The sequence below is a fragment of the Electrona antarctica genome (assembly GCF_951216825.1).
Source record: "Electrona antarctica genome assembly, chromosome: 2".
Classification (NCBI taxonomy): domain Eukaryota; kingdom Metazoa; phylum Chordata; class Actinopteri; order Myctophiformes; family Myctophidae; genus Electrona; species Electrona antarctica.
The window spans coordinates 12535389-12560264 of record NC_136807.1 but is presented as its reverse complement, the minus strand read 5'-3'; the positions used below and the strand labels follow the sequence as shown (position 1 = coordinate 12560264).

The 24876-nt window shown below is 42.6% G+C and overlaps 2 protein-coding genes across 4 annotated transcripts in view; one reads left to right on the top strand and one right to left on the bottom strand.

Annotated features, from left to right (window-relative positions):
- The window catches only part of gmeb2 (glucocorticoid modulatory element binding protein 2), a 263131-nt gene that overhangs the window by 113449 nt on the left and 124806 nt on the right, over positions 1–24876 (top strand). The gene's annotated exons all lie outside the window — the stretch shown is intronic.
- lrif1 (ligand dependent nuclear receptor interacting factor 1) lies at positions 528–24266 on the bottom strand. 3 transcript variants are annotated; one of them, XR_013792454.1, is made up of 6 exons: positions 12245–12446; positions 8395–8517; positions 3972–6225; positions 2801–3154; positions 1280–2517; positions 528–1237 (listed from the first exon to the last, which is right to left on the bottom strand). XR_013792454.1 is itself a non-coding variant. In XM_079530229.1 (5 exons), exons 2-5 carry the CDS (start codon positions 8436–8438, stop codon positions 1711–1713), a joined length of 3459 nt encoding a protein of 1152 aa, XP_079386355.1. In that variant the 5' UTR covers positions 8439–8517; positions 24158–24266; the 3' UTR covers positions 1263–1710. The 3 variants fall into 3 exon arrangements, 2 of the variants coding, with proteins under 2 accessions (XP_079386355.1, XP_079386354.1); XM_079530229.1 differs by lacking the exons at positions 528–1237; positions 12245–12446 and adding an exon at positions 24158–24266 and having other exon boundaries at positions 1263–2517; XM_079530228.1 differs by lacking the exon at positions 528–1237 and having other exon boundaries at positions 1263–2517.

Sequence of the window (24876 nt, the reverse complement as noted above, 5' to 3'; positions counted from 1 at the left end):
CATTTACAAAACATGAGGGGTCCCGTTGCCTTTAACAGTTTGCTGTCAATTTATTGGTACAAATATGCAAATACAAATAAAATGTAAATATTACATACATCAGTGCTGATATGTGTAACTTTTTATTATTTTTTATTTCACAAACTCTTTGCTGAACAGAAATTCTTGTAAAAGTATAAACCGTTTAGAGATGAGGTTTTTTGCTGAGATTCAACTGGGGAAATCAACCAAAGTGAAAAAACATTCCTCCAAATAAATACTTGTTTTTTATAATAATAATTACATTATGAACACAATGGCATTAGAGTTGATATTCTAAGTACCTAGGGGGGGGGGGGAATGGTATTGAAAAATAACACAAAAACGGTTTATTGCAATTAGTGTAGAAGCCAATACCAAGAAAATAAAAGCAAAATGAACAGACTTGGAAACCTTATAAGGTAAGGGTCAACAGTTCTGAGAATGAATGCATGTTGGTTACACGTTCATTCCATGTGTCTTCGTTTTATTTTTTAAAAATAAAATAAAAATATATTTAAAGTTTTTAAGTCTAGTTTTAGTTCGTAACATGTTAGTAACACGGAATAGTCAGGACCAAGATTAGAAGAAAAATAGCAAATCTAAAATTCTTTAAGATTTTACAAAGACTAACAAGTCTTGGTAAACACACAACACTATTTCAGTTGGCCTTTGTGGTTGTAAGCGTCGTTTGTATTCATTACTTCTCTTAACTATAAAATGTGTCCCCCCCCCCCCCCCCCCCCCAATTCTAGTTTCAGTTATTTTGTTTAGTTAGCTAAAATGTATAATAACCCTGGTTCATCCTGGTTGATCGTAAAATAAGACAATGTTGAGGATTGTTTGTGATTACAATGAGGATCAAAAGATGTACACATCCCTTTTTCCCATTTTGGGGCGGGGACCCCTTTTGGTGTTGCCGCGCTACGAGCTTGTAGATCTGCTATTTTTGAAAAATCGTGAATCTTTGCTTCTGGCGATCCCTGGAACAACATATTTTCAGATGGGGGGGTCGGCGGCCAAATACAGATAATCTTGGGGGTCCTTGACATGAAAATGTTTGAGAACCACTGTCATAGAATCATGGGGATTTAGAAGGCATTCGTAGAATCGTCTTCAGGTCTAAATGGGTTAAAGGCAAGTGCTGAACTTCAAACTACAAAACGTACAGACAAAATAAAAGTTTGCACACCGTAGCTCCCCCCCCCCCTCCCCTCCCCTCCCCTCCCCTCCCCTCCCGTAGCTCCCCCTGCATATTGACCTTTAGTACCACCGGAGTGGGGTGAGCCACATTCCAAGCACAAAGAGCAGTGTCTCTCATCTTATTTATGATTCACATTTGTCATTAGAGATGTTCAGTCACATATGAACAGTGCAGTGATATGTTAACAAGCACATTTGTAGTAAATATAACTGGCTTGACCAGCAAGAGACACACACACACACACACACACACACACACACACACACACACACACACACACACACACACACACACACACACACACACACACACACACACACACACACACACACACACACACACACACACACACACACACACACACACACACACACACACACACACACACACACACCAAAATGTCGCTCAGCACACTCAGGTGGTACCAAAAAATAAATATGCAAAAGGGAGCTACAGATTGTGATGACTTCAGAATGATTAATAAAGTCTTAGCCCATGTTCTTTCTATACATCTCAAGAGCAGCCTCCTTCTCTCGCAAGAGATCTTTCAGTCTTTCTATTCGTTCTTGCATTTTCTTTTCATCCGTTTCAGACCCAACCGACGTGGCGGGCAAGTTGCCGTTGGCCGGACTGTCTTCAGTGGTATGACCTTGCTCGCCCTCGGTCGGAAGACAGAGCTTTCTCCCCAAAGTTATTTGTTCAATCTTCCTCGGAACCTTAGCTGATATTTCTTCTCTTTCTACAGTACTCGACTTCCTCGGTCGGCCCCTTTTCCTTCGTATTTTACCCGACTCCAGCGTCACGCCGCCTTCTTGCTGAGTTAGATCTTGTTTCTTTTGTTTGGCGTTTGGTGTCTTCTTTGCCAGTGCAGCTACAGGCATCCCACACGGACAAGCCGTACACGTCTTTGGCTTACCCTTCCTCTTGGGCTTCGCACTCGACTCGGCGCAACAGGGTTTATGATGATTGTTGACAGTGCCATGTGCGACGGGGAGGCCGCCATTTTCATCTGCACTGCTGACCAGATCTTCATCTACTGGCTCCATGGGGCCAAACATCTGTTCAAACTCAACATTGCAGCGCGTGTCTTTTGGTGAGCTTTGATTAGTGTGAACCCTAATCTCTAGCCCGGGACGGACGGCGGAGAGAGGCGCGGTCCTCAATTCTGCATTTGAACGTTGCGTAGGAGACCAAAGATCCATCGTAGGGTTTGGCGTGGAGAGGCCATCTGCCCTGGTGGTGTCCGTCTCATTCACCACGGGGGCACTATGTCTCTGCTTTGGGCCACCGAGGTCCTGTGAGATTAATTATAGTAATTACACTTTATTAACATCAGATAAAAATGATTTCACTAGTTAACTAGTTGTAGTTTACTAGTCTACTAGTTGTTTAACTACCCATTATGTTTTTTGGAAATAAATATTTGTACATTTAAAAACTGTGTACATTGGTGACTATAACTATAATCTACCTGATCTTGAGGCCTACAATGTCGACTAGTGGATTTACTAGTTGACTAGTTGCTTAATGCCCTACATGCCATTTGCTTGCACAGTTTATCAGTGAAAACAGATTTACCTGCGATGCCCAGTGTTCTCCCCGTTTCAACTTGCTTGATGATTCCTGAATGGATTTGATGGGAACACGCACCGCCACACCACTGGGAACACGCACCGCCACACCACTGGGAACACGCACCGCCACACCACTGGGAACACGCACCGCCACACCACTGGGAACACGCACCGCCACACCACTGGGAACACGCACCGCCACACCACTGGGAACACGCACCGCCACACCACTGGCAATGACTGGAATCCCTTTTGACGCGGACCCAGTTCTGGCGGCGTCAACCTTCTCCAGATATATACGAACATCCGACGTTATCCCAAATATCTGTCTCAGCAGGTGATCACAATATTTGGATTCCTGGCAACAACAAAAAACAAAACAAAATGATGCGCTTAACTCCAAACTCCAACATTGAAAGTATGAAGATAGAACCGATAGTCTAATAATAATTAGTTGTCTACTCGAAGATATTGGCCATTCAGCCTAATTAGGGCTCTATTTTCACCCATGCTAAACCCCTTATCCCTAAACGTCTTTGCCTTTTACTATTTTGAAAAACATTTTTGAATAGTTAGGCTATTTGGAATACTCAAAAATGTTTTTCAAAACTATTGTACGCTTAAATAATATAATAAATATAAATCAATAGGTCTGAGTTTCTGAGTGCGGAACCATTGTTGGTATCAAGACAAGACACTGAAAATGGGAACTGTAGTGCAGAAATAATATGTTTATGAGAAATATGAAGAGAGACATGCTATTGGGCACTTATTCAGGACGGGAACCCCTTTGTGTTTTAAGCATTATTACTTTAGCTGTTGAAAAAAATAGCAGATCTACAAGCTCATAGTGCGGCACCGAGTGCCGCGCTACGAGCTTGTAGATCTGCTATTTTTGAAAAATCTTGAAAATGTGGCGCAAATCATTGAATATATATTCTTTCAGAGCTAATGTATTTAACTAAAGAACGGGAGTCTGCAGCCAAATACATAGTTTTTGGGGTCCTTGACATGAAAAAGGTTGAGCACCACTGACATTAGAAACAGGTTTTTCAAGAAACTGTTGAATTTAGAAGACATTTCTTTAGTAGAATAGTCCTACATGGGTTAACACTAGACATAGTGTGTGTCAGTCAGATAAACAATGTGATGATACCAAACGCAGACAGCCATACCTCCACATCGTGGCTTTCGTTCTCCAGTTTCACACTGATGCCGTCCGAGATGCTGTCCTCATGTTGAATGTTCTCCATCAACTCCATCCATTCCACGTTAATGGGATGCACTGTCACACCCTTCATCGGTTGCGACGTGGCACCGGCGTGCTGACCGTTGGTTTTCTTGCCTCCCTCACCTTTAAGATTCTTTTCCATGTCTGGGCCAGGAGTAGCCACACATGGTTTGCTGGTGCCACTTAGCGTGTTAGAATCCCTTCCGTGACCGGTGAGCATTTGTCGTTTCCCGTGCACCTCTCCACCGACCCGACCACGATCCGCAGCCATTGCGTTTTGATAGCTTCCATTCGACAATGCAGTCGCACTGTCACTACCAATGACCATGCTGTCTGAAATGTTGGCCGCATGCGGAACGTTCTTCACTTCCGAAACAATGGGACGCATTTCCACACAATCCACCGGTTGGGACGCACTGTGCCGACTGTAGATTTTCTGGTCTCCGTATTTAATGTTTTCCATACGTGGGCCAGAAATATTCTCACTAGGTCTGTCGGTGGCATTAGGTTCCCTTACATGACCAGAGAGTATCTGTTGTGCCTCTTCACCAGCTTGACAATTACCAGCAGCAGGAATGTTTCGATGGTTTTCATTCGTCAAGATGGTTGTAATTTCTCTACCAAGAGCCACACGCTTTCTCACGCCATTTTGTACAGGTCCTTTCGCAGGGTCTTGCGCGGGTGCCAATTTACTCGCTGGCACGTTATTGATCCTATTTTTCTCTGGTCCAAACATGGAGTTGGGTGGATTATAGGACACAAATATGACATTGCGAGGATCATCAGCTAGGGCGCCTTCATTCATTGAGATAGTTGCACTATCTCTACCAATGACCATATTCTGGACCGGACCTTTATCCAGCTTCCCCGTGCCATCTCGCTCAGGTCCTTTCGCCAGGTGTTGCACAGGTACTTTCTCGTTCATATTTTTCTCGGATCCTAACATGGAGCTGGGTGGAATGTAGGATACGAATATGACGTTGTCTTCATCCATCTGGGTGATATGCTGCATACTCGATAGCACCTGCGGCATGGTGTCATCTTGAGGCTCATCGTCACAGAGGTCAATTATGTCATTCGATCCATCTGGAATTGTAATTTGTATGGAGTTCTGGCTTGTATTCGATGTTTGAGGTGCACCTGGAACATTTACTAGTTGCGAGGGTTGTGAGCTTGCTTTTTTAACTGCTGGAGGTGAACTAGGGAGAATATTACCCCTTTTAGCCAAAAAATACACCTTCCCATTGCACATCATTAAGGCATTGTCCTTTTTGGGTCCACGTTTTGGAGGACTTGGTGAAGAAACCGGTGCCTTCTTTGGCGGGGCAGTTTCATGTGTGTTCAACTTCTGCGTGGATTCCCTCTGAGCCACAGTCTTGGATTCCGAGACAGGTGAATTCACAGGAACCAGACACGGTGCCAAGGAGCCATCTCCCTCTTCAATCACCCATTTTATTGGGCTCTTAGGCCTCTGTGAATCAGTGGCACCACACCTTGAAACTGGACTTGTTCCTGTTGATGAGGGTCTACGAGAGGTTTGGTCTACTGACTTGGAAGGTGACTTGATGCTGGTGACTGAAGTTGTGCGTAGTGCAGGAGTGCTCTGATTCATGGTTTGTACAGGCGACACGAAGAGCACTGTTGGTGAACTTGAGCTGGTAGCTGACGTAGTGGGTGTAACAATCTTTTTCTTAATGGCTAGCGGGAGTTCAGATACCGGGACAGTTTTGACTTGTGCATTGGAGGGAATCTGAAGGTACTGTCCATTCGGTAGCACTGGCGAGTTCACAGTCACTGGGAAGTTATGTTTAGCTGTTAACGACTGCCTTTGGGGTAGTCGAGGCAAGGTACCCCGAGCTTGTGTCACAATATTAGTGAGATTTTGTGGGGCAGAGTTAGCTTTCATACGGTTGCCATTAAAATGTCTTCTTTCCTCACCAACTTCTTTAGGTGAGGAAATTTGCCTCTTCATAAACTGTCCATTAGCTGAAGTATTCAAGGTTACTGTGTTTACAATCTGAATATCTGAGGAGTTAGTTGTGGTTTTGGGTCTTATTGGTTGAACGCTGTCCACTTTGTAATTGCTTGTTTGGGACTGTACAAACTGTCCATTGACCTTTTGGACAGGAATCAATTTCATGATGTTTCTTCCATCTGCACCGACAGCTGGCATTGCTTGGTAGAAGACACCCGTCCCACTGAAAAGAAAAAAAATAAGAGAAAAGATATATAGCTGGCCAGTATAAAGTTTAATTAAACAAAGCAAATAAATAGATGTTAAAGAGTACCTCCGTTCTCAGTGTTGCACTGGCTTCTACGGTTTCAGACTTTTAAGTAGAAATAATTGTACCCGTTTAACCACTGACACCTGAGGTTATGATGATTTTTTTTTTAAAGGTTTGTTTTGGGGCTTTTTATGCCTTTATTGATAGTGAACAGTATATAGACAGGAAAGGGGGAAAGAGATGGGCAGTGACACGCGGCAAAGGCCATCGGGCTCGGGAGTCGAGCCCGCGGCACGCCGTCCGGCTGGCTTGGCAGCCTAGGTGCCCAGACGGTTGAGCTAACCGTATTGACGGTTGAGCTAACCGTCTGGGCCGAGAGGTTATGATGATTGATTGAGATTCTGTGTAGCCTACTGTAGACATGATCTGTGGAAGTCAACTGTCTGAGAGACAAATGTGGGCCTGAAACTTTGCTGAAAGTTTTTGAAATACCTCACATCATAGTACTGATGCCATAGACTGGCCTAAAAGTACTTTGTGCCCATTTCACCTGAACATTAACCCAAGCAGGCAATCATTGCATCACTCCTATAGTATTGGAAAGGTTAGAGAAATTGCAGCATACAGAAAGTGAATATGCCAATGTATAAGGAACTAAACCAGCTCAGTGGCCTAGTGGTTAGAGTGTCCTCCCTGAGACTGGGAGGTCGGGGTTCAATCCCCGGCCGGGTCATATACCAAAGACTCTAGAAATGGGACCCAGTGCCTCCCTGCTTGGCACTCAGTGTCAAGGGTTGGATTGGGGGTAAGTCCCTGCGACATACTAGCGTAATGTCCAGGGGGTGTACTTGTGCATCAAGCTGCCTCACGCTACAGAAACAGCTAGGAGATAGGCTCCTGCCCTATGGGCCTCATGGCTCGGTAGCCTTGGCTACTTACTACTACTTACATATGGAACTAACTTTAGCACATCTGTAAATTAAATGAGGCATTTGGCCTCATTTAAGCCACCTTCAAAGAATGTTTTGTTTCATTTTAATTTAGCTCTGATGAGTGTACACACGTTTAATTAACCAAATGGACCCGTTCCAACACTGAGGATTTTACAGTGTAGTAGTACACATGCTAATTCAGAATATTGAGGAGAAAGCGTGCAATTACCAAGTGTGTGGAAGTAGTGCAACTAGTTACCGTTAGCAGGGAGTAACACTGCTGGCTGGGCAAAAAAATCATTTAACTCACAAATTGATTTAGCTTAGTCTTTCCCACTAAATCCCTGACCTGAATATTGCAGTTACAACTGAATCCACATAGTGACAATGTTGCTATGTTGTGGGCTAAATGTTTTGTTAGTTTGGAGCAGAGCCATAGAGTAAGACATAGTTACGACATTGAGGGGCAGAAAACTGAGCACTCGAGCACTGTTCATGCAGCCTGGAGAGTGACAAGCTGGAGTTTGAAATACATTGTTTTCAACGAGGGCGGCGCAAATATCAGCAATTTTAGGCATGTGTGCAACATGACAACTGTTTTAAAGTATTGTACAGTGACAACTAGTCTCTTTAATGTTTATGTTGTACTATTACTAAAAAACGATCTAAAATGAAGGGATTTAAGATCATTAAAGCGGGGCTGTTGCCCGAGTCCAGTGCATTCTGCCAATTTCCGGTCCGGTCACTCTTCGCAATGCTCTTGGCCAATAGAAGTCTATGTAGAAGAGCCGTCATTGGACTGGCCCCATGAAGTGAACGGAGTTGTCGTAACTCTGTCTTACTCTATGGTTTTGGTACACTCATTAATAGGAGTGAAAACCATTTCTTTATCAGGGCAAAACATTTATTTTTTTTACCACTGTGATGAAGACCTGTTGTGGTCAAAACATGTTGTCGTTTACCATGTTTTAATAAAGGCTTTTCCCCCGGCTGTGGGTTTTTTTCCCTCCACGCTTCAGTTCATCTGATCCATCACCTGATGGTGATGGCGGTGTGCCAATTAAACAGACTTTTTGCATCCACCAAATAATGTTACTTAAAATGAAGCCCAGCCTGCAGCCATAGGTGAGCGAGATTAGTATATCTTTCCATCATTCTGATGTGCAAGAAAATTATGTAGATAAATATAAGCACCTAAATTCAAGCTTACCTGTAAAGAGCATTGGACGCCATTTCTTTATTTGCCTTATGCATGCTGGGGGCACCTTAGAAGATGTCCTAGTCTAGTGGAAGGAAAAGGCTGCTGCGCATCACTGCTAGCTTGGCATATCTGCTGCAAAAAGGGAGAAAAAACAGATACATTTTAAATAAAGTCGTTTCTGAGGACAGTGGCAAATTTAGAAACCAGAGAGGCTAAACAATAGACAATAAAATGTGTATATACACTATACACAGTGAGGGGCGCTCTGATTATCATACGTCATTAGAGATGTGACGTTCGTGAACGAGTCGGATAATTTGAACGGCTCTTTGAAAGGAACGATGGGATCCGGTTCACAGTAGGGAGCCGTTCCTTTTTAGAGGAGGAGGGGGGCAGTCCCCCCCTCCACTGGGGGGGGACACTGGGCACTGGGGAGACACTGGGGAGGCACTGGGGAGTGGGGAGTCACTAGGGAGGCCCTGGGCAGATATTGGGGAGGCACTGGGGGGACACTGGGCAGACAGTTTCCCCCCCCCCCCCCCCCCCCCATCGGGAACGTCGTTCAAAAGAGCCAGTCTTTTGAACGACTCTTTGCAAGGAACGGATCCCAGAGATCCGGCTCCCTTCAAAGAGCCATAAATCCCATCTCTATACGTCATCATACATCATCTCATCGTCTCATTCTGGCCAAACACGATTTGCTTCCTCACTTTTGTCTTCAATGTTTGTGTTTACACACTTTTGTTTTCAATGTGGGGACTGGGGACTAGCGCCCGTCAATATAAATAAGAATGGTAATGATTTATTTTGACTGATTAACCTGTTTAAAGGCATAAAACTGCTAAAAAAAAGAAAAGAAAAATACTGTAGCAATTTCACACTTTTCGGCATTTACGCATGCACGCACACAGTGTAACGATTTCCAATTTAGCAAATGCTATTTTAGATCAAATTGGTTGAAAACCACCGCCCTACATGAACAGGTCAGAGTTATGGCCAGATTTAATTACACATGAAAAGGTCAGAGTTATGGCCAGATGCTGCATCATTTTACTGAAGGGAATTCAAACTGGTTTGTGCATGGTCTTTCCAAGGGGTCAACACTAACAGTAAGCAAACCAACATATAGTATAAGTGTACAGGGTCTCTGCACGTTTCTAAAGTTACAATTTAAGAACTTTTAAGACCTTTTTGGTACCTTTAAAATAATTTTACATTACTGCAAAAAGGATAACCAACCAAGATAACCACAGACAACTATAAAAGTTGTCAAACATTCACAAATGTGTCAATATTACCTAAGAAAGAGTAAAAACTTGAAAAATAGCTTGTAGATGGGTTAATTTTACAACATTTAGTCAAACTAAATGTAATGTCCCAACTCAAGTGCTTATCAGGGTGGGGGCCTGGGGGGTCCTCAGTTCAAATATGATTATTTTGGGGATCACTGCCTGAAAAGTTTGAGAATCTGTGGTGTATGACGTAGGTATAATTACAGGTTTCAGCCTGATCAAAGTCCCTTTGACATCCTTAGTTTATAACATCACAGGTTTACTACAGGTGTTAAGAAGTGGGTGAAATTATATATATAACGCACAAACCGACACGGTTTGTAAATGAGAATAGTCTAAGTAAAATAAATTATATATATATATAGTAGTGCGGACACGCCACGCCACACCACACCACAACATGGTGTGCATGCTAAAGATATCACTATGTAAAAAGCAGTAGTAAACTAGAAAAAGTGCCCCTCGGGGCACAGGTCTCCACCAGGGCAGGTCAGGTTGTGGCCTCCTGGTGTTGCTATAATGAGCCAATGTGAAAAGGGTGCCATTTCTTCTTACGACTTGGATAGCAATTGGATGATTTGAGGCATTTTGTTCAAAAAATGTGTTTTGCAAAAATCCACCTGTTGGTGGTGCTATCACAGGCCAATGTGAAAAGGGTGGGATATATTCCTCAGCCTAGTAGGAACGTCTGTGAAAGATTTCACGTAAATTGCACGCTGCGTTCATGATTTGAGGCTTTGTTAAAAACGGGCCAATCCTGTAAACTTTGAAAGCCAATGTTAGCCAATCAGGATGGAATATGAAATATTGGACAGATCTGTCTTGAGCACATGACTATAGAGATACTATGTAACGATTTGCAGGATGTTAGGACAAAATATGGAGGAGTAATATCAAAGAATTTATTTTACAAAAGTCGGCCTCCTGGTGGCGCTATAACAGTCCGTTCTGGAAAACTTGGGGCAGAGGTTCATCTGGCATCTAGGGAGTGTGTGTGCAACGTTTGGCATCGACCGGGTTACGGTTTAGCTGTACACAGACGGACGGACGGACAGACACACACACGGACGGAGTGCAAAACATACTCTCTCCCCATGCCTGCCCTTCGGCCTGGTGGAGACAATACAATATAAATGTAAATAAACAGCAACATGGCGCATATTGTATGTGCACATAAAGGTGCAGCATAGAACAGAATATAGCCTATATATATAGCCTATTATTCACTCTATTATTTCAGGAACATGCTCTTCATTCTCTTTCTATTCTTCTTCCCTTTCCTGGAAAACGACAAATGGTGGAGCTTGTAAAAACAAGTATGCCATGAAATGAAATGAAATGAAATGATTACTATATTTACCCAGGGTATCTGGGCTAAGCTCAAGAACTTGTTTCCAGCCAGGCCCTGCTCATAGAACATTTCATCGTAGTGGTTCAATGCCTTGTTCAAGGGCACTTCAGCGGTGGTAATTTTAACGTGTCGGACCGCTGATTCGAACTGGCGACCTTCCGGTATCAAGACCGCTCCGCAATCCGTTCGGCCACCGCTGCCACCATCATACACCTAAACCTAGGCGGCCGATTCTGACAAACCAGCTACAGTCCCGCAGGCAGCAGGCTGCAGTGCCATGCCGTAAAACATTTAGAAATATTGTTTTCCACTGTCAACCGAGCCAAGCATGTCATGTGAGAGGACGACACCATCCGCCTTAATCGCCCCTCCATCTAGAGATTGTACAGTAACAGACTACAGCAACGTACAGTTACGTAATGGAAACAATGGACGACTACTATAATGGCATACCGGGAATAGGCTTACACTTGGTATGCTCCCGTGTATAGCCCCATATTCCGTTTCAGTCCCTACGCTTATTCTGTAGCTGAAGACAGTCACATATGGGGCTAGCAGCTCCCGTGCAGAACGCTGCGACGATGTGTGTGAGATCAACATGTAAACGAATTAATAACACCATGGCGTTATATTCGTTTCGTTTACCAATCATTAGCCTTGGTTCAAGACTATATCAGATGTATTTTTCATTGAGTCTGCTGGACTTTCACTTTCATATCTATGAAGTCAGACTTGAATGATAAAATACAACTAGCCTCTAGGCTATAGTTTACCGTCTAGTCTAGTCGTGTTAAACCAAAGTATAGCTTTGGCCAAACAAACACAAGCCACGCGTTTGTTTGAAACATTCATCAAAGGGGAATCCAATCCATTCACTCGTTTCAACACAGCGGTTAGACCAGTTCTGTACTTCTTTCAGGCTATCCCTTTTGGTTCAAACACACTATTAATCCTGCCTATATCAACATTAAAGTCGCACCGCCCATCGTCCAGACGTCAATCATCCTCGCATTGTACTGTAGTGTTACTGTACTAGTGTGTATTTATTTGACGAGGCGGCTGCGCCATCTAGTTAGTAGTTACAACTATGTTACGACTGCCAATAATGGCCGCCTTCCTGGATGAGTTACGTTACACACAAGCTGAACAGCGACTACACGCACAGATCCTCTCGTAATAAGACCATTATTTAGGTAAAAGGGGTCGGTTAGGGTACCTGGTGGACGTTTAGAATCTACGTTGGTCTAGATTCGTCTCCCTTTTACAGCAGCACGGTTGTATTTGCCGTCGCATCATCATGGCAAGATGTATGCTTTTCTTTCTAGATACATTCCTTTTTTTCCTTGTTTTGTTTTGTTTTTTTCCCTCCCCAGGCTGTTTCTCGCTCAACGGTTTCCGGTTCCTCCTGAGTCGTTACATTTCCACATCCGTTCCGTTACAGCTGGAGCTGTAGTCTCGCGTGGTCAGACAACAGTCCCAACCAGGTCCCAACCAGGGTCCCAACAGTCCAACAGTCTGGTAACGCGAGACTACAGCTACAGGAGGCTGGAGAGGCACCCAGCTTGGGAGGCTGCGTTCAAGAATCAACACATGTTGTAACGATAGTGTTGGAGTGCAATGGGAGCCATTTGAAGTACATCCAACCATCAGGTGTTTTTTGTGCAGCGCGTGCTAAAAAACATTTTACAGTTGTGTACATTTCGTGATAAAGATCATTGTTGTTGTTGTTACCATGTAAACATCTACTTCCGGTTTAAGAGCATTCCCTGGAAGCAAGTGGTGCTGACGCGACATCTTGTGGTCATTGTGGAGAAGGGTTTCTTTTTTTTACCACTCAAAATGGAAACGCTCTCCATTTCAACCTCTTTTGATGTGGTGTTTTCAAAAGCAGCACGAAGAAGAGACTGTTAAAAAATAAAATAAGACATAAAACCACTAATTTAGAAGGCATTTGTACTGTAGGAGGTTAATACAATATCACTGATGATGATCAGGGCTGTGCATGGAGAGCACTGAGGGGGCAGCTATGGGCTCAAACCGTAACTGTCTTAGCTAGGCTACTATGACTAATACAAATTGCATTGGTTTTCAGTTAAATAAAGTATTGAAAGAATGCATACTACTTATATAAATTATCAAATATATCGCTGGCTAGGGTTCACATGGGGTAAAAGAACAGGACAAAAGAGTTATGAAGAGTGAACTGTGCCACAAGCATACTAAGATGTTGCAGTCTTATTTAAAATGTGTAGAGGTCTTTTTTTTAATACTTTATATATTATTTTTTACAAAAAAACAACAACACTTAGGACAACATAAAGACAAGTAAAACCAGAAACAATGACATAGCGAAGAAAATAGATGCGATAGAGGGGAAAAAAGGACATAGCAGAAATATGTCACAGGTTATCAATATACTGGTACACACAAATGGAAAACAAAAACACTGTAGGCATTATGCATGGGCCGAAAGCCGAAACCCTTGTTTTTGCAGGCCAAATGACTGATAGAAAACAAAAATCACAGACAAAAAAAAGGTGCTATCCCTGTATGGTTGTTGACTCTTCCTAGATTGTATTCCTGTTCAATTTTTAACTGTGCTTTTAGTCTTCACAGATCTACCCTGTCAATTGGGTCCAGGGCCGGGTTGGTTCTGAATCTATTACCTCAGAGTCGGTGCTGATCAGGAGAGAAAATTACTTGATGTTAAAAGTTCAAAGTCAAAATCCAATAGAGCAGTGGTTCACAACCAGTGGTCTGGGGACCACCAGTGGTCCTTGTCAAGCTGCAAGCTGAGCTCTTTCAATTCAAATTATACCTTGTGGGATTAAAGGTGAAATCATGAATTCCTTCTTCGTTCAGATGAAAACATTTAATTTCATTGTCTGTTTACTGTAGGCTGCTCCGTGAGATTGTAGATTTGTGTTTTTGCATTTTTCCACATTTTGGTAATATTTTTGAACATTTTCACCGATATGCATGCCCCTATACGACATAAAAATGGGTACGCCAGGTTAAAAGTGGTTAAGCAATAACTCACGACAGGCCATGCATGCTATTTTCACAATTTGTACGACAAAGGGTTTAACTGAAGAGAGTCTGAATGGTGAGGAAGCATAGGCCTACTGTATCTGTTGATGGAAGGACAGGGTGGGACACTGATTCCTCACCAGGTACTGGCACCTATTTTTATATAAAGCCATTGCCATGACTATATTTGTTCCATGATGGAGCTGAACAATAGCACCTATCAGACCCGCTCTAGTGATTTCTTAAGGCTCAAGGTTCCTCATGAGGCCCAGACAGAGTTGGGCAAGACAGCTTTTTCTGTCAATGGCCCAACTTCGTGGAATACAGTATTTCCGAGTATAAATAAAGGTGATGATGATGATGAGGTACTGCCTGGGAAACCATCAAATTGGGAAAGAAAACAATATCTAAATATTTTCCGACATGAACATGTGTTTAGCTCCACTGCAGTACAATTAAAAACAATCAAATCAACAATGCAATGGAGCTTCATCTACATAATAACATGCAGATTGCTGTACAATTATAAGACTGAAATGATAATTTGGCCTATGTTATTTTTGTTATTTTTTAGAAATACCATGTTTACCAACCACCATTTCTATCACCACCAATCCTTTACATTTACTGCGTTATTGTACTTTTTGCTATACTTATTGCTTATTAGAAACAGTGGCTCTTCTAATAGTCAGGGGATCTTAATAAAATCTGGGAATACATTTCTTACCAAGAATTTTCTTCACCAATGTGTTGGTAATGGTGTCTACTAATATACATTGGTTTCTATTCAACCACCCTAGGGAAATTTGTGACATGCAGCTACTGAAAGTTGGTAACCTGACTCCGCCAGATTGCGGCAGTATTGAGTTCACAAGTTTCCTCCTCCTGCCTGCATCTGGTCTCTCTCAAGCAGAAACGATGAACAGGAAGCAGCGGGACAAAAATGATGATATCTCCATAATAATTTCGAGTTGTGGTCTTGTTAGGTTGTGTTTACATTTGCGTTGTGGCACAGCTTCAATATGTCGCCAGTCTCGCGTTGATCCCGCCTCTAGCAGCCGCATACGGCCGCATATAGCTCTGGTCTGATTTGGATCGGAGTACATCGTCTCTGCCCGAGAGAGACCAGACTCTCCCTTCTGGCAGAATGCAAATGTTGTCCAGCAGGGGGAGTGGTTCCACCGGGCTAGAAAGTTGGGGTACCATCAACAACCAATATATGCGGCAAAATGTTCTAAATTTCATTATACTTTAAGTAGCATGTGACGTGTCAAACTAGGGGGGTTTCATGATTCTGAACCCATTCCAAGCATTAGTTTTGCACAAAAAACTGTCCTTGCGCTAAATTCGTGCCATAGCCACTTGCCTAAATGTGCCCAAAATGTGTTGACCTCATCACATTTGTGATGACGGCTATGGCCGTTTTTAGCCCAAGGAGTGTTTTTCGTGCAAAACTAATACTTGGAATGGATTCAGAATCATGAAAACCCTTTAGTTTGACACATCACATGCTACTTAAAACATTTTGCCTTAATATTGGTTGTCGATGGTGGTACCCCAACTTTCAGCAGCTGTCAAAGATTCCCCTAGGGTGGTTGAATAGAAACCAATGTGGGATATGTTAGTAGACACCTTTACAAACACATTGGTGAAGAAAATCCTTTAAAGAAATGTATTCCCAGATTTGACATTATTCTGATAATATTCTCTGACTATAAATTAGAGTTATATTCATTATTATTATTATTATTATTATTATTATTATTTAATCTTGCAAAACAATTTCAAAATGTTTGAATCATTTAAAAAAAACACACACACACACACAAATCTCTTTTGGTGGTCGATGGCACAATATAATTTCAGATGGTGGTCTGCTCTTGGCCTGCTCAGCCAAGGCCCAATGCAGTGTTAGCAGATCTACAAACAAACCCCACAGACAAATTACTCACTTAATTTAGCTCATGGACATGGGATGCATTGTGAGCTCTTAGATCGGCTACTTTTGTGTGAAACTGTAGTATGACAAAGTGGGGCAATAATTTACAAAAAAGAATTAATGATATACAGTAGGCTACAGTATGACATGCCACATATGATATTACACGAGCAAGCAAGAAAGTAGACATGCAGTCAAATATAGAATATAGAAAGAAGATAAACAAAAACTAGACCTGATCTATAAAAGGTATGACATTCAAATCGGTTTCTGTAACACTGAAAACACTACTTAAAGCCTCACTATGGAACCTTTTTAATGAATACAATGTTGTAACTATTAGTATATTACTACAATAAATCAGATACATTTGGTTGGTTGTATTTTGTCTCCCTGCTCTTCTATTGAGACATTTAGATGGTGTCAAAGGTCATGTAGACACAGGACTTTTGACCTGATGGTCAAGATTCAATTTATCCACCGAGCAAGAAGGCCAGCTCTATTAGCTCAATGGTAATGGCAGGACACACACACACACACACACACACACACACACACACACACAAATGTAACAGTGTTATATTAATTACACAAAATATGATACAAATAAGTGCTTCTACCTGACTTAATTCTCCATGGTTCATGTGTATAAGAATGCATTAGAGGTCACAGCTCCTTTAAGTCTCCTCCTTGCCCCCCGTATAAATGCCTTGCCATGGAAAAGGGGCGAGCCGTCTCGTATTCCCTTGCCACACCTCCACCTTTGTTGTCTTTGTTGTTCTCTGTATAACAAAATAAGCATTGTACTTGTTGCACAATGATTTACACAGTGTTTTTCAACTCTGTTTAGAGAGGAGTCCTTGCACTACTAAGAACTAACGTGGAGACGTGTCTGTTGTTATTCTTTGTCAGGTATGTTACGTTTTATTATTGTCTCCACCATAGAGAGTATGTTTTGCACTCCGTGTGTGTGTGTGTGTGTGTGTGTGTGTGTGTGTGTGTGTGTGTGTGTGTGTGTGTGTGTGTGTGTGTGTGTCCGACTGTCCGTGTGTGTGTCCGTCCTTCCGTCCGTCTGTTACCAGCTAATCTCCGGCACCGTTAACCCGGTCGATGCCAAACTTTGCACACACACTCCCTGGTTGCCAACGATGAACCTCTGCCCCACATTTTCCAGAACGGCCTGTTATAGCGCCACCATGAGGCAGCTTTTCACATTTTTTACCTAAAACTGCACCGATCTGCGTGAAACGTTGCATGCACACTCCCTAGAGGCCAAGGACAAACCGTTGACCTGCATTTTCCGCATCTGCCTTTTATAGCGCCACCAGGAGGCCGACTTTTGTAAAACACATTTTTTGATATTACTCCTCAAGATTCTGTCCAAAAATCTCACAAATCGTTACACACTATCTCTATGGTCATGTGCTCAAGTCGGATCTTTCCGATATTTCATATTCCATCCTAATTGGCTATAATTAGCTTTCACAGTTTGCAAGATTGCCCCGTTTTGAACAAAATGCCTCAAAAACATGTTTATATTAATCCTAAACATTTTGCCAAACATCTCACACAGTAAAAAGATTACTTTCTCAAGGTCGACACAGAGGATAATGTGAATTAAGTTTAGAAATGTTAGTCAATCACATCCTGATTGCACAATGTCCACCGTTATTTCAGCAAGAGACTCATATCGAAACTTACTGTAAGCACATGTTCCTGCATGAGGGAATGGAAATCTAAGCATTACCACACACACACACACACACACACACACACACACACACACACACACACACACACACACACACACACACACACACACACACACACACACACACACACACACACACACACACACACACACACACACCCCAACGCCTCCCTGCTCCCTCCCACGCACACAGTGGTTTACTGGTGTTCACTGCAGTTGCTGACTTTGGCGACTAAAAATCAACTACACTGTATCTTTTTTCACTGACGAAAACAAAATAAAAAGGAAATAAAAACTAACCTATGATGACTAAAACTAAGACTATATACCGACTATTCCGTCAACAAATAAAAACTAGACTATAATGGAGAAGAGATCCAGTTGAACAAAAGACAAGCCATTTTATGCTTGATTGCACTCTGAAAATAGTCGATCTACAAGTGTAGAATCAGCCATTACGATGCCATCAAGGCCCGCCAAAACACAATTTGGGTGGCAAGTATCAACTGTAGATATAGTCAACTAAAATGTTATGATATTTAGTCATATGTGCATTTAGTAGTGGAGTGTAGTGTAGTGACACCAGTCAGACTGAGTCGAGGTAAGGCATTGGCGGATTATGAGACATGCTGTATTGGGCCCTATCTTAATCCTCATGTATAAGCTTTTTAGGCATTTATTGTCTCCACCAGGCCGAAGGCATGGAGAGAGAGTATGTTTTGCACTCCGTCCGTCCGTCCGTGAGTCCGTCCGTCCGTCTGTGTGTCCGTCCCGCCCGTCCGTCTGTGAACAGCTAATCTCCAGCACTGTTAACCCGGTCGATGCCAAATTTTGCACACACACTCCCTGGATGCCAACGATGAACCTCTGACCCCAAATTTCCAGAACAGCCTGTTATCATGTGTTCAAGATGGATCTGTCCGATATTTCATATTCCATCTTAATTGGCTAACATTGGCTTTCAAAGTTTGCAGGATTGGCCTCAAAGCCTCAAACCATGAACGCAGTGTGCAATTTACGTGAAATATTTCACAGACTTTCCTACTAGGCTGAGGAATATATTCCACCCTTTTCACATTGGCCTGTTATAGCGCCACCAACAGGTGGATTTTTGCAAAACACATTCTTTGAACAAAATGCCTCAAATCATCCAATTGCCATCAATGGTATAAGAATAAGAACATATGGCACCCTTTTCACATTGGCCTGTGCCCAGAGGGGCACTTTTTCTAGTTTTATACTATTTTGAAAACCATTTTAAAATAGTTCAAATAGCCGATCTACAAGCTCACAGCGTGTCGATGAAGATCGGCTATTTTCACCGTTTTAAATGTAAAAAAAAACAGTTTAGGCATAACGGGGTAAGATAGGATCATCAATGGACAAATGTGTCCGTAGCAAAGACTTGTCCGTGTGGCACATTGTAGATTTTCTTTTTCACATAACATTATGTTCGTATTTATGACACTTATTTACCAACAACATATGGGTATTATAGGAGTCCAACTAGTACTAGTGGTTCTCAAATGTTTTATTTAACTCTGAGAGTGTTCAAATGGAACCAAATGGACCCGTAAGGGTCTGTAACTCTCAGAGTTACTGTAACTCTCAGAGTTACAGACTCTGTAAGACTCAGTAAGACTCAGACTTTCTTTTTCTGCCTTTAATGAAGTATACTATACAGTAGACAGGAGATTAATTTATTAGAGCCTCCAGAAAAACGTGGGATTGATTATGCGATGAAATATGCAGGGTTTTTTTCCCCGCAACTTTCCGCATATTTCACCACATAAAATCACAATTTTATGTGGTGAAATATGTGGAAAGTTGTGTGGACCATGCATTAGCAGGGTCCAGAGTACTCCACACAGCCAACCATGCATTAGCAGGGTCCAGACTCCACACAGCCAACCATGCATTAGCAGGGCCCAGACTCCACACAGCCAACCATGCATTAGCAGGGTCCAGACTCCACACAGCCAACCATGCATTAGCAGGGTCCAGAGTACTCCACACAGCCAACCATGCATTAGCAGGGTCCAGACTCCACACAGCCAACCATGCATTAGCAGGGCCCAGACTCCACACAGCCAACCATGCATTAGCAGGGCCCAGAATACTCCACACAGCCAACCATGCATTAGCAGGGCCCAGAATACTCCACACAGCCAACCATGCATTAGCAGGGCCCAGAATACTCCACACAGCCAACCATGCATTAGCAGGGCCCAGACTCCACACAGCCAACCATGCATTAGCAGGGCCCAGACTCCACACAGCCAACCATGCATTAGCAGGGTCCAGACTCCACACAGCCAACCATGCATTAGCAGGGTCCAGACTCAGTACTCCACACAGCTAGCCAACCATGCTTCGTAGCATGACAAAAACACACCTGCGCGGTCAGCTTGGGGCCAGCATATGACGTCATAACATGTGCTGGCCCCAAACATCGCACCTGGCCGAAAACATGACTTGCACGCTCTGCTTGCACAAGTAATGATGAGGTAGCTGACAAATCAGTGTAACTTGGCCTGTGTGAAAATAATGCCTGGGTGATAATCAAAGAAATGACTGCTGTTCCCATCTGACTGTAATGTCAATTGTACCATACTGTACATGCTCAACTGTGTGAAAACACACACAGACATACAGAATTACAATAGCTTCCAGAGTTCGAGAACATCATCTTTACTGAGTCATTCTGAGTGGAAACTGTGGGCCCTGTGGTTTTTCAATGTGCAATCTTCATTTCTCAGTATTCAGCAAAGTTCTACAGACAAAGGAAATTGGTAGCGATTTCAGACCAAATGTTCTCACCAGAGTGGTGAGAAAAGTGGTGAGAAAACTCGGTAGTCATTGCTTCTTTTCTACTTTTTGTTTGAGACAATTGGAACTCGTTCCAATTGTGTATCTTTATGTTTCATTAAAAGTGTAGATGTATCCTGTTCATCATCAATAGTGGTTATGAAATGTTATATTTTTATGACCAGATTAACAGTTAATCACAGTTACTGCATTAATTAATTACATTAATTAGTTAATCACAGTTAATGCGATTAGAACAATGTTCTAATGCAAACTAAAATTGTGATAAAATTATTAACATAGCCTATTTACTAAAACTATTGAAAAGTAGTCTGAACACTTCAGCACACATTCTTTATTTTTTTCATATCCAGATCCAGCAGCTGGTACACATAAATGGAATCACATTCATACAGTATGAACATTTCACAGACCTTAAGTTGCAACCTCAGTTACATCATCATAAACTTTCAACATTTTACTGTCATTAATATACCTTAAAGTTGTAAAGGTGTGGAAATAAGTCCCCCCCCCCCCCCCCCCCCCCCCCCCCCCCCCATTCTGTGTTGCCTAGAACTGGAGGTCTGAAAAAAACCCAGTAACATTATGAAGTACATCTTTGTGATGTCACTGAGATGTACTTCATAATGTTACTTTGGGCACCCCTTCTATAGGATGTCTTAGAATGACCCAAGGGACATGTGTGCCAAATGTTATGATTTTTGAAGATTATTTTGGCGTCTTTTGAGCCAATCGACAACACTGTAGGCGGCCATTTTCAATTTTGTCCATTACTCACTTCCTGTTTAAGATTTCTTTCGGCACCCCTTCTGGGATGTTTTAGGATGACCCAAGGGACATCTGTACCAAATGTCATGCTTTTATCCGCCGCGTAACGATTCCAACAATAATATCCCCTACTAATATGCTTCGTAGCATGACAAAAACACACCTGCGCGGTCAGCTTGGGGCCAGCATATGACGTCATAACATGTGCTGGCCCCAAACATCGCACCTGGCCGAAAACATGACTTGCACGCTCTGCTTGCACAAGTAATGATGAGGTAGCTGACAAATCAGTGTAACTTGGCCTGTGTGAAAATAATGCCTGGGTGATAATCAAAGAAATGACTGCTGTTCCCATCTGACTGTAATGTCAATTGTACCATACTGTACATGCTCAACTGTGTGAAAACACACAAAGACATACAGAATTACAATAGCTTCCAGAGTTCGAGAACATCATATCTTTACTGAGTCATTCTGAGTGGAAACTGTGGGCCCTGTGGTTTTTCAATGTGCAATCTTCATTTCTCAGTATTCAGCAAAGTTCTACAGACAAAGGAAATTGGTAGCGATTTCAGACCAAATGTTCTCACCAGAGTGGTGAGAAAAGTGGTGAGAAAACTCGGTAGTCATTGCTTCTTTTCTACTTTTTGTTTGAGACAATTGGAACTCGTTCCAATTGTGTATCTTTATGTTTCATTAAAAGTGTAGATGTATCCTGTTCATCATCAATAGTGGTTATGAAATGTTATATTTTTATGACCAGATTAACAGTTAATCACAGTTACTGCATTAATTAATTACATTAATTAGTTAATCACAGTTAATGCGATTAGAACAATGTTCTAATGCAAACTAAAATTGTGATAAAATTATTAACATAGCCTACTTACTAAAACTATTGAAAAGTAGTCTGAACACTTCAGCACACATTTTTTATTTTTTTCATATCCAGATCCAGCAGCTGGTACACATAAATGGAATCACATTCATACAGTATGAACATTTCACAGACCTTAAGTTGCAACCTCAGTTACATCATCATAAACTTTCAACATTTTACTGTCATTAATATACCTTAAAGTTGTAAAGGTGTGGAAATAAGTCCCCCCCCCCCCCCCCCCCCCCATTCTGTGTTGCCTAGAACTGGAGGTCTGAAAAAAACCCAGTAACATTATGAAGTACATCTTTGTGATGTCACTGAGATGTACTTCATAATGTTACTTTGGGCACCCCTTCTAGGATGTCTTAGAATGACCCAAGGGACATGTGTGCCAAATGTTATGATTTTTGAAGATTATTTTGGCGTCTTTTGAGCCAATCGACAACACTGTAGGCGGCCATTTTCAATTTTGTCAATAATTCACTTCCTGTTTAAGATTTCTTTGGGAATCCCTTCTAGGATGTCTTAGAATGACCCAAGGGACATGTGTGCCAAATTGTATGCTTTTTGGAGATTATTTTGGCGTCTTTTGAGCCAATCGACAACACTGTAGGTGGCCATTTTGAATTTTGTCCATTACTCACTTCCTGTTTAAGATTTTTTTCGGCACCCCTTCTGGGATGTTTTAGGATGACCCAAGGGACATCTTTACCAAATTTCATGCTTTTATCCGCCGCGTAACGATTCCGACAATAATATCCCCTACTATAGGGCCCAGACTCCACACAGCCAACCATGCATTAGCAGGGTCCAGAGTACTCCACACAGCCAACCATGCATTAGCAGGGTCCAGAGTACTCCACACAGCCAACCATGCATTAGCAGGGTCCAGACTCCACACAGCCAGACTCCACACAGCCAACCATGCATTAGCAGGGTCCAGACTGCACACAGCCAACCATGCATTAGCAGGGTCCAGACTGCACACAGCCATCCATGCATTAGCAGGGTCCAGACTCCACACAGCCAGACTCCACACAGCCAACCATGCATTAGCAGGGTCCAGACTCCACACAGCCAACCATGCATTAGCAGGGTCCAGACTGCACACAGCCAGACTCCACACAGCCAACCATGCATTAGCAGGGTCCAGACTCCACACAGCCAACCATGCATTAGCAGGGTCCAGACTGCACACAGCCAACCATGCATTAGCAGGGTCCAGACTCCACACAGCCAACCATGCATTAGCAGGGTCCAGACTCAGTACTCCACACAGCTAGCCAACCATGCATTAGCAGCCTAGGGTCCAGACTCCACACAGCCAACCATGCATTAGCAGGGTCCAGAATACTCCACACAGCCAACCATGCATTAGCAGGGCCCAGACTCCACACAGCCAACCATGCATTAGCAGGGTCCAGACTCCACACAGCCAACCATGCATTAGCAGGGTCCAGAGTACTCCACACAGCTAGCCAACCATGCATTAGCAGGGTCCAGACTCCACACAGCCAACCATGCATTAGCAGGGTCCAGACTCCACACAGCCAACCATGCATTAGCAGGGTCCAGAGTACTCCACACAGCTAGCCAACCATGCATTAGCAGGGTCCAGACTCCACACAGCCAACCATGCATTAGCATGGTCCAGAATACTCCACACAGCCAACCATGCATTAGCAGGGTCCAGAATACTCCACACAGCCAACCATGCATTAGCAGGGTCCAGACTCCACACAGCCAACCATGCATTAGCAGGGTCCAGACTCCACACAGCCAACCATGCATTAGCAGGGCCCAGACTCCACACAGCCAACCATGCATTAGCAGGGTCCAGACTCCACACAGCCAACCATGCATTAGCAGGGTTCCAGACTCCACACAAATTAATGGAAATGTGATTTCAAGGGGGAGTGGTTAACACGCTAAGAAAATCTTTGAATATGAATGTTATGACTTATGAACTTACTATACAAAGAGACGTAGTGAAGTGAGCTGCGCTGGCCCAGGATCAGATGCTGCCAGAAGCCTACTATCCAGATGAGCACAGCACCAATTCCTCTTGAAGAAGATATTCGGAACGATGCATGGATATTTGATTTAACTCATTAGGACCAGCATGAGGCCTTGTAAATCATTACTTCTCACATTTCAAAAATCTTCAAAAATAGCAGATGTACAAGCTCACAGTCACAACTAGTGATGTGACACATTGTGTAGATTGGTTATTTTCACGAATATATATATCAGTTGTACAAGTGTAATGTACAAGTGGTCCATGGTCATGATGACCAGAGTATAGGTTAAAACTATACTAAAACGATTAAACGAAGCATTATCACCAAAAAAAAAAAAACTAAACTAGCAAACATACAAAAACTAATAAAGCTATAACATGAAGTGAAAATGAAATGAAAAATTCAAAACTATAGGCCTAACCTTGCAGTGGACATGATGTTTGTGGTGCCTGCCCGTCTGTAAGCTTATTTTCAGTTATTGGTGTATATGGATGCCTGAAGAAGCAGAGCAGGCCAGTGGACCGAAAGGTTGCAACATAAATACTTTGATTGTGCACAGATCTGAGTGTGCAGACTGAGCTTCCCTTTATTCTTCTAGTTATTGGTGTTCACAAACCAGAATATTCTTGTATGAGCACAAGATACACAAAGCAGCACATCTATAGGCTCT

What these genes read in the sequence shown, in the direction of transcription:
- lrif1 (XM_079530229.1), bottom strand. Translation starts at nt 8,438, where the DNA reads ATGCATAAGGCAAATAAAGAAATGGCGTCCAATGCTCTTTACAG. An exon ending in GCGTCCAATGCTCTTTACAG is followed by an intron (nt 6,226 to 8,394) that starts GTAAGCTTGAAT and finishes TTTTCTTTTCAG; the next exon opens with TGGGACGGGTGTCTTCTACC. An exon ending in GAGAACACTGGGCATCGCAG is followed by an intron (nt 2,518 to 2,800) that starts GTAAATCTGTTT and finishes TTAATCTCACAG; the next exon opens with GACCTCGGTGGCCCAAAGCA.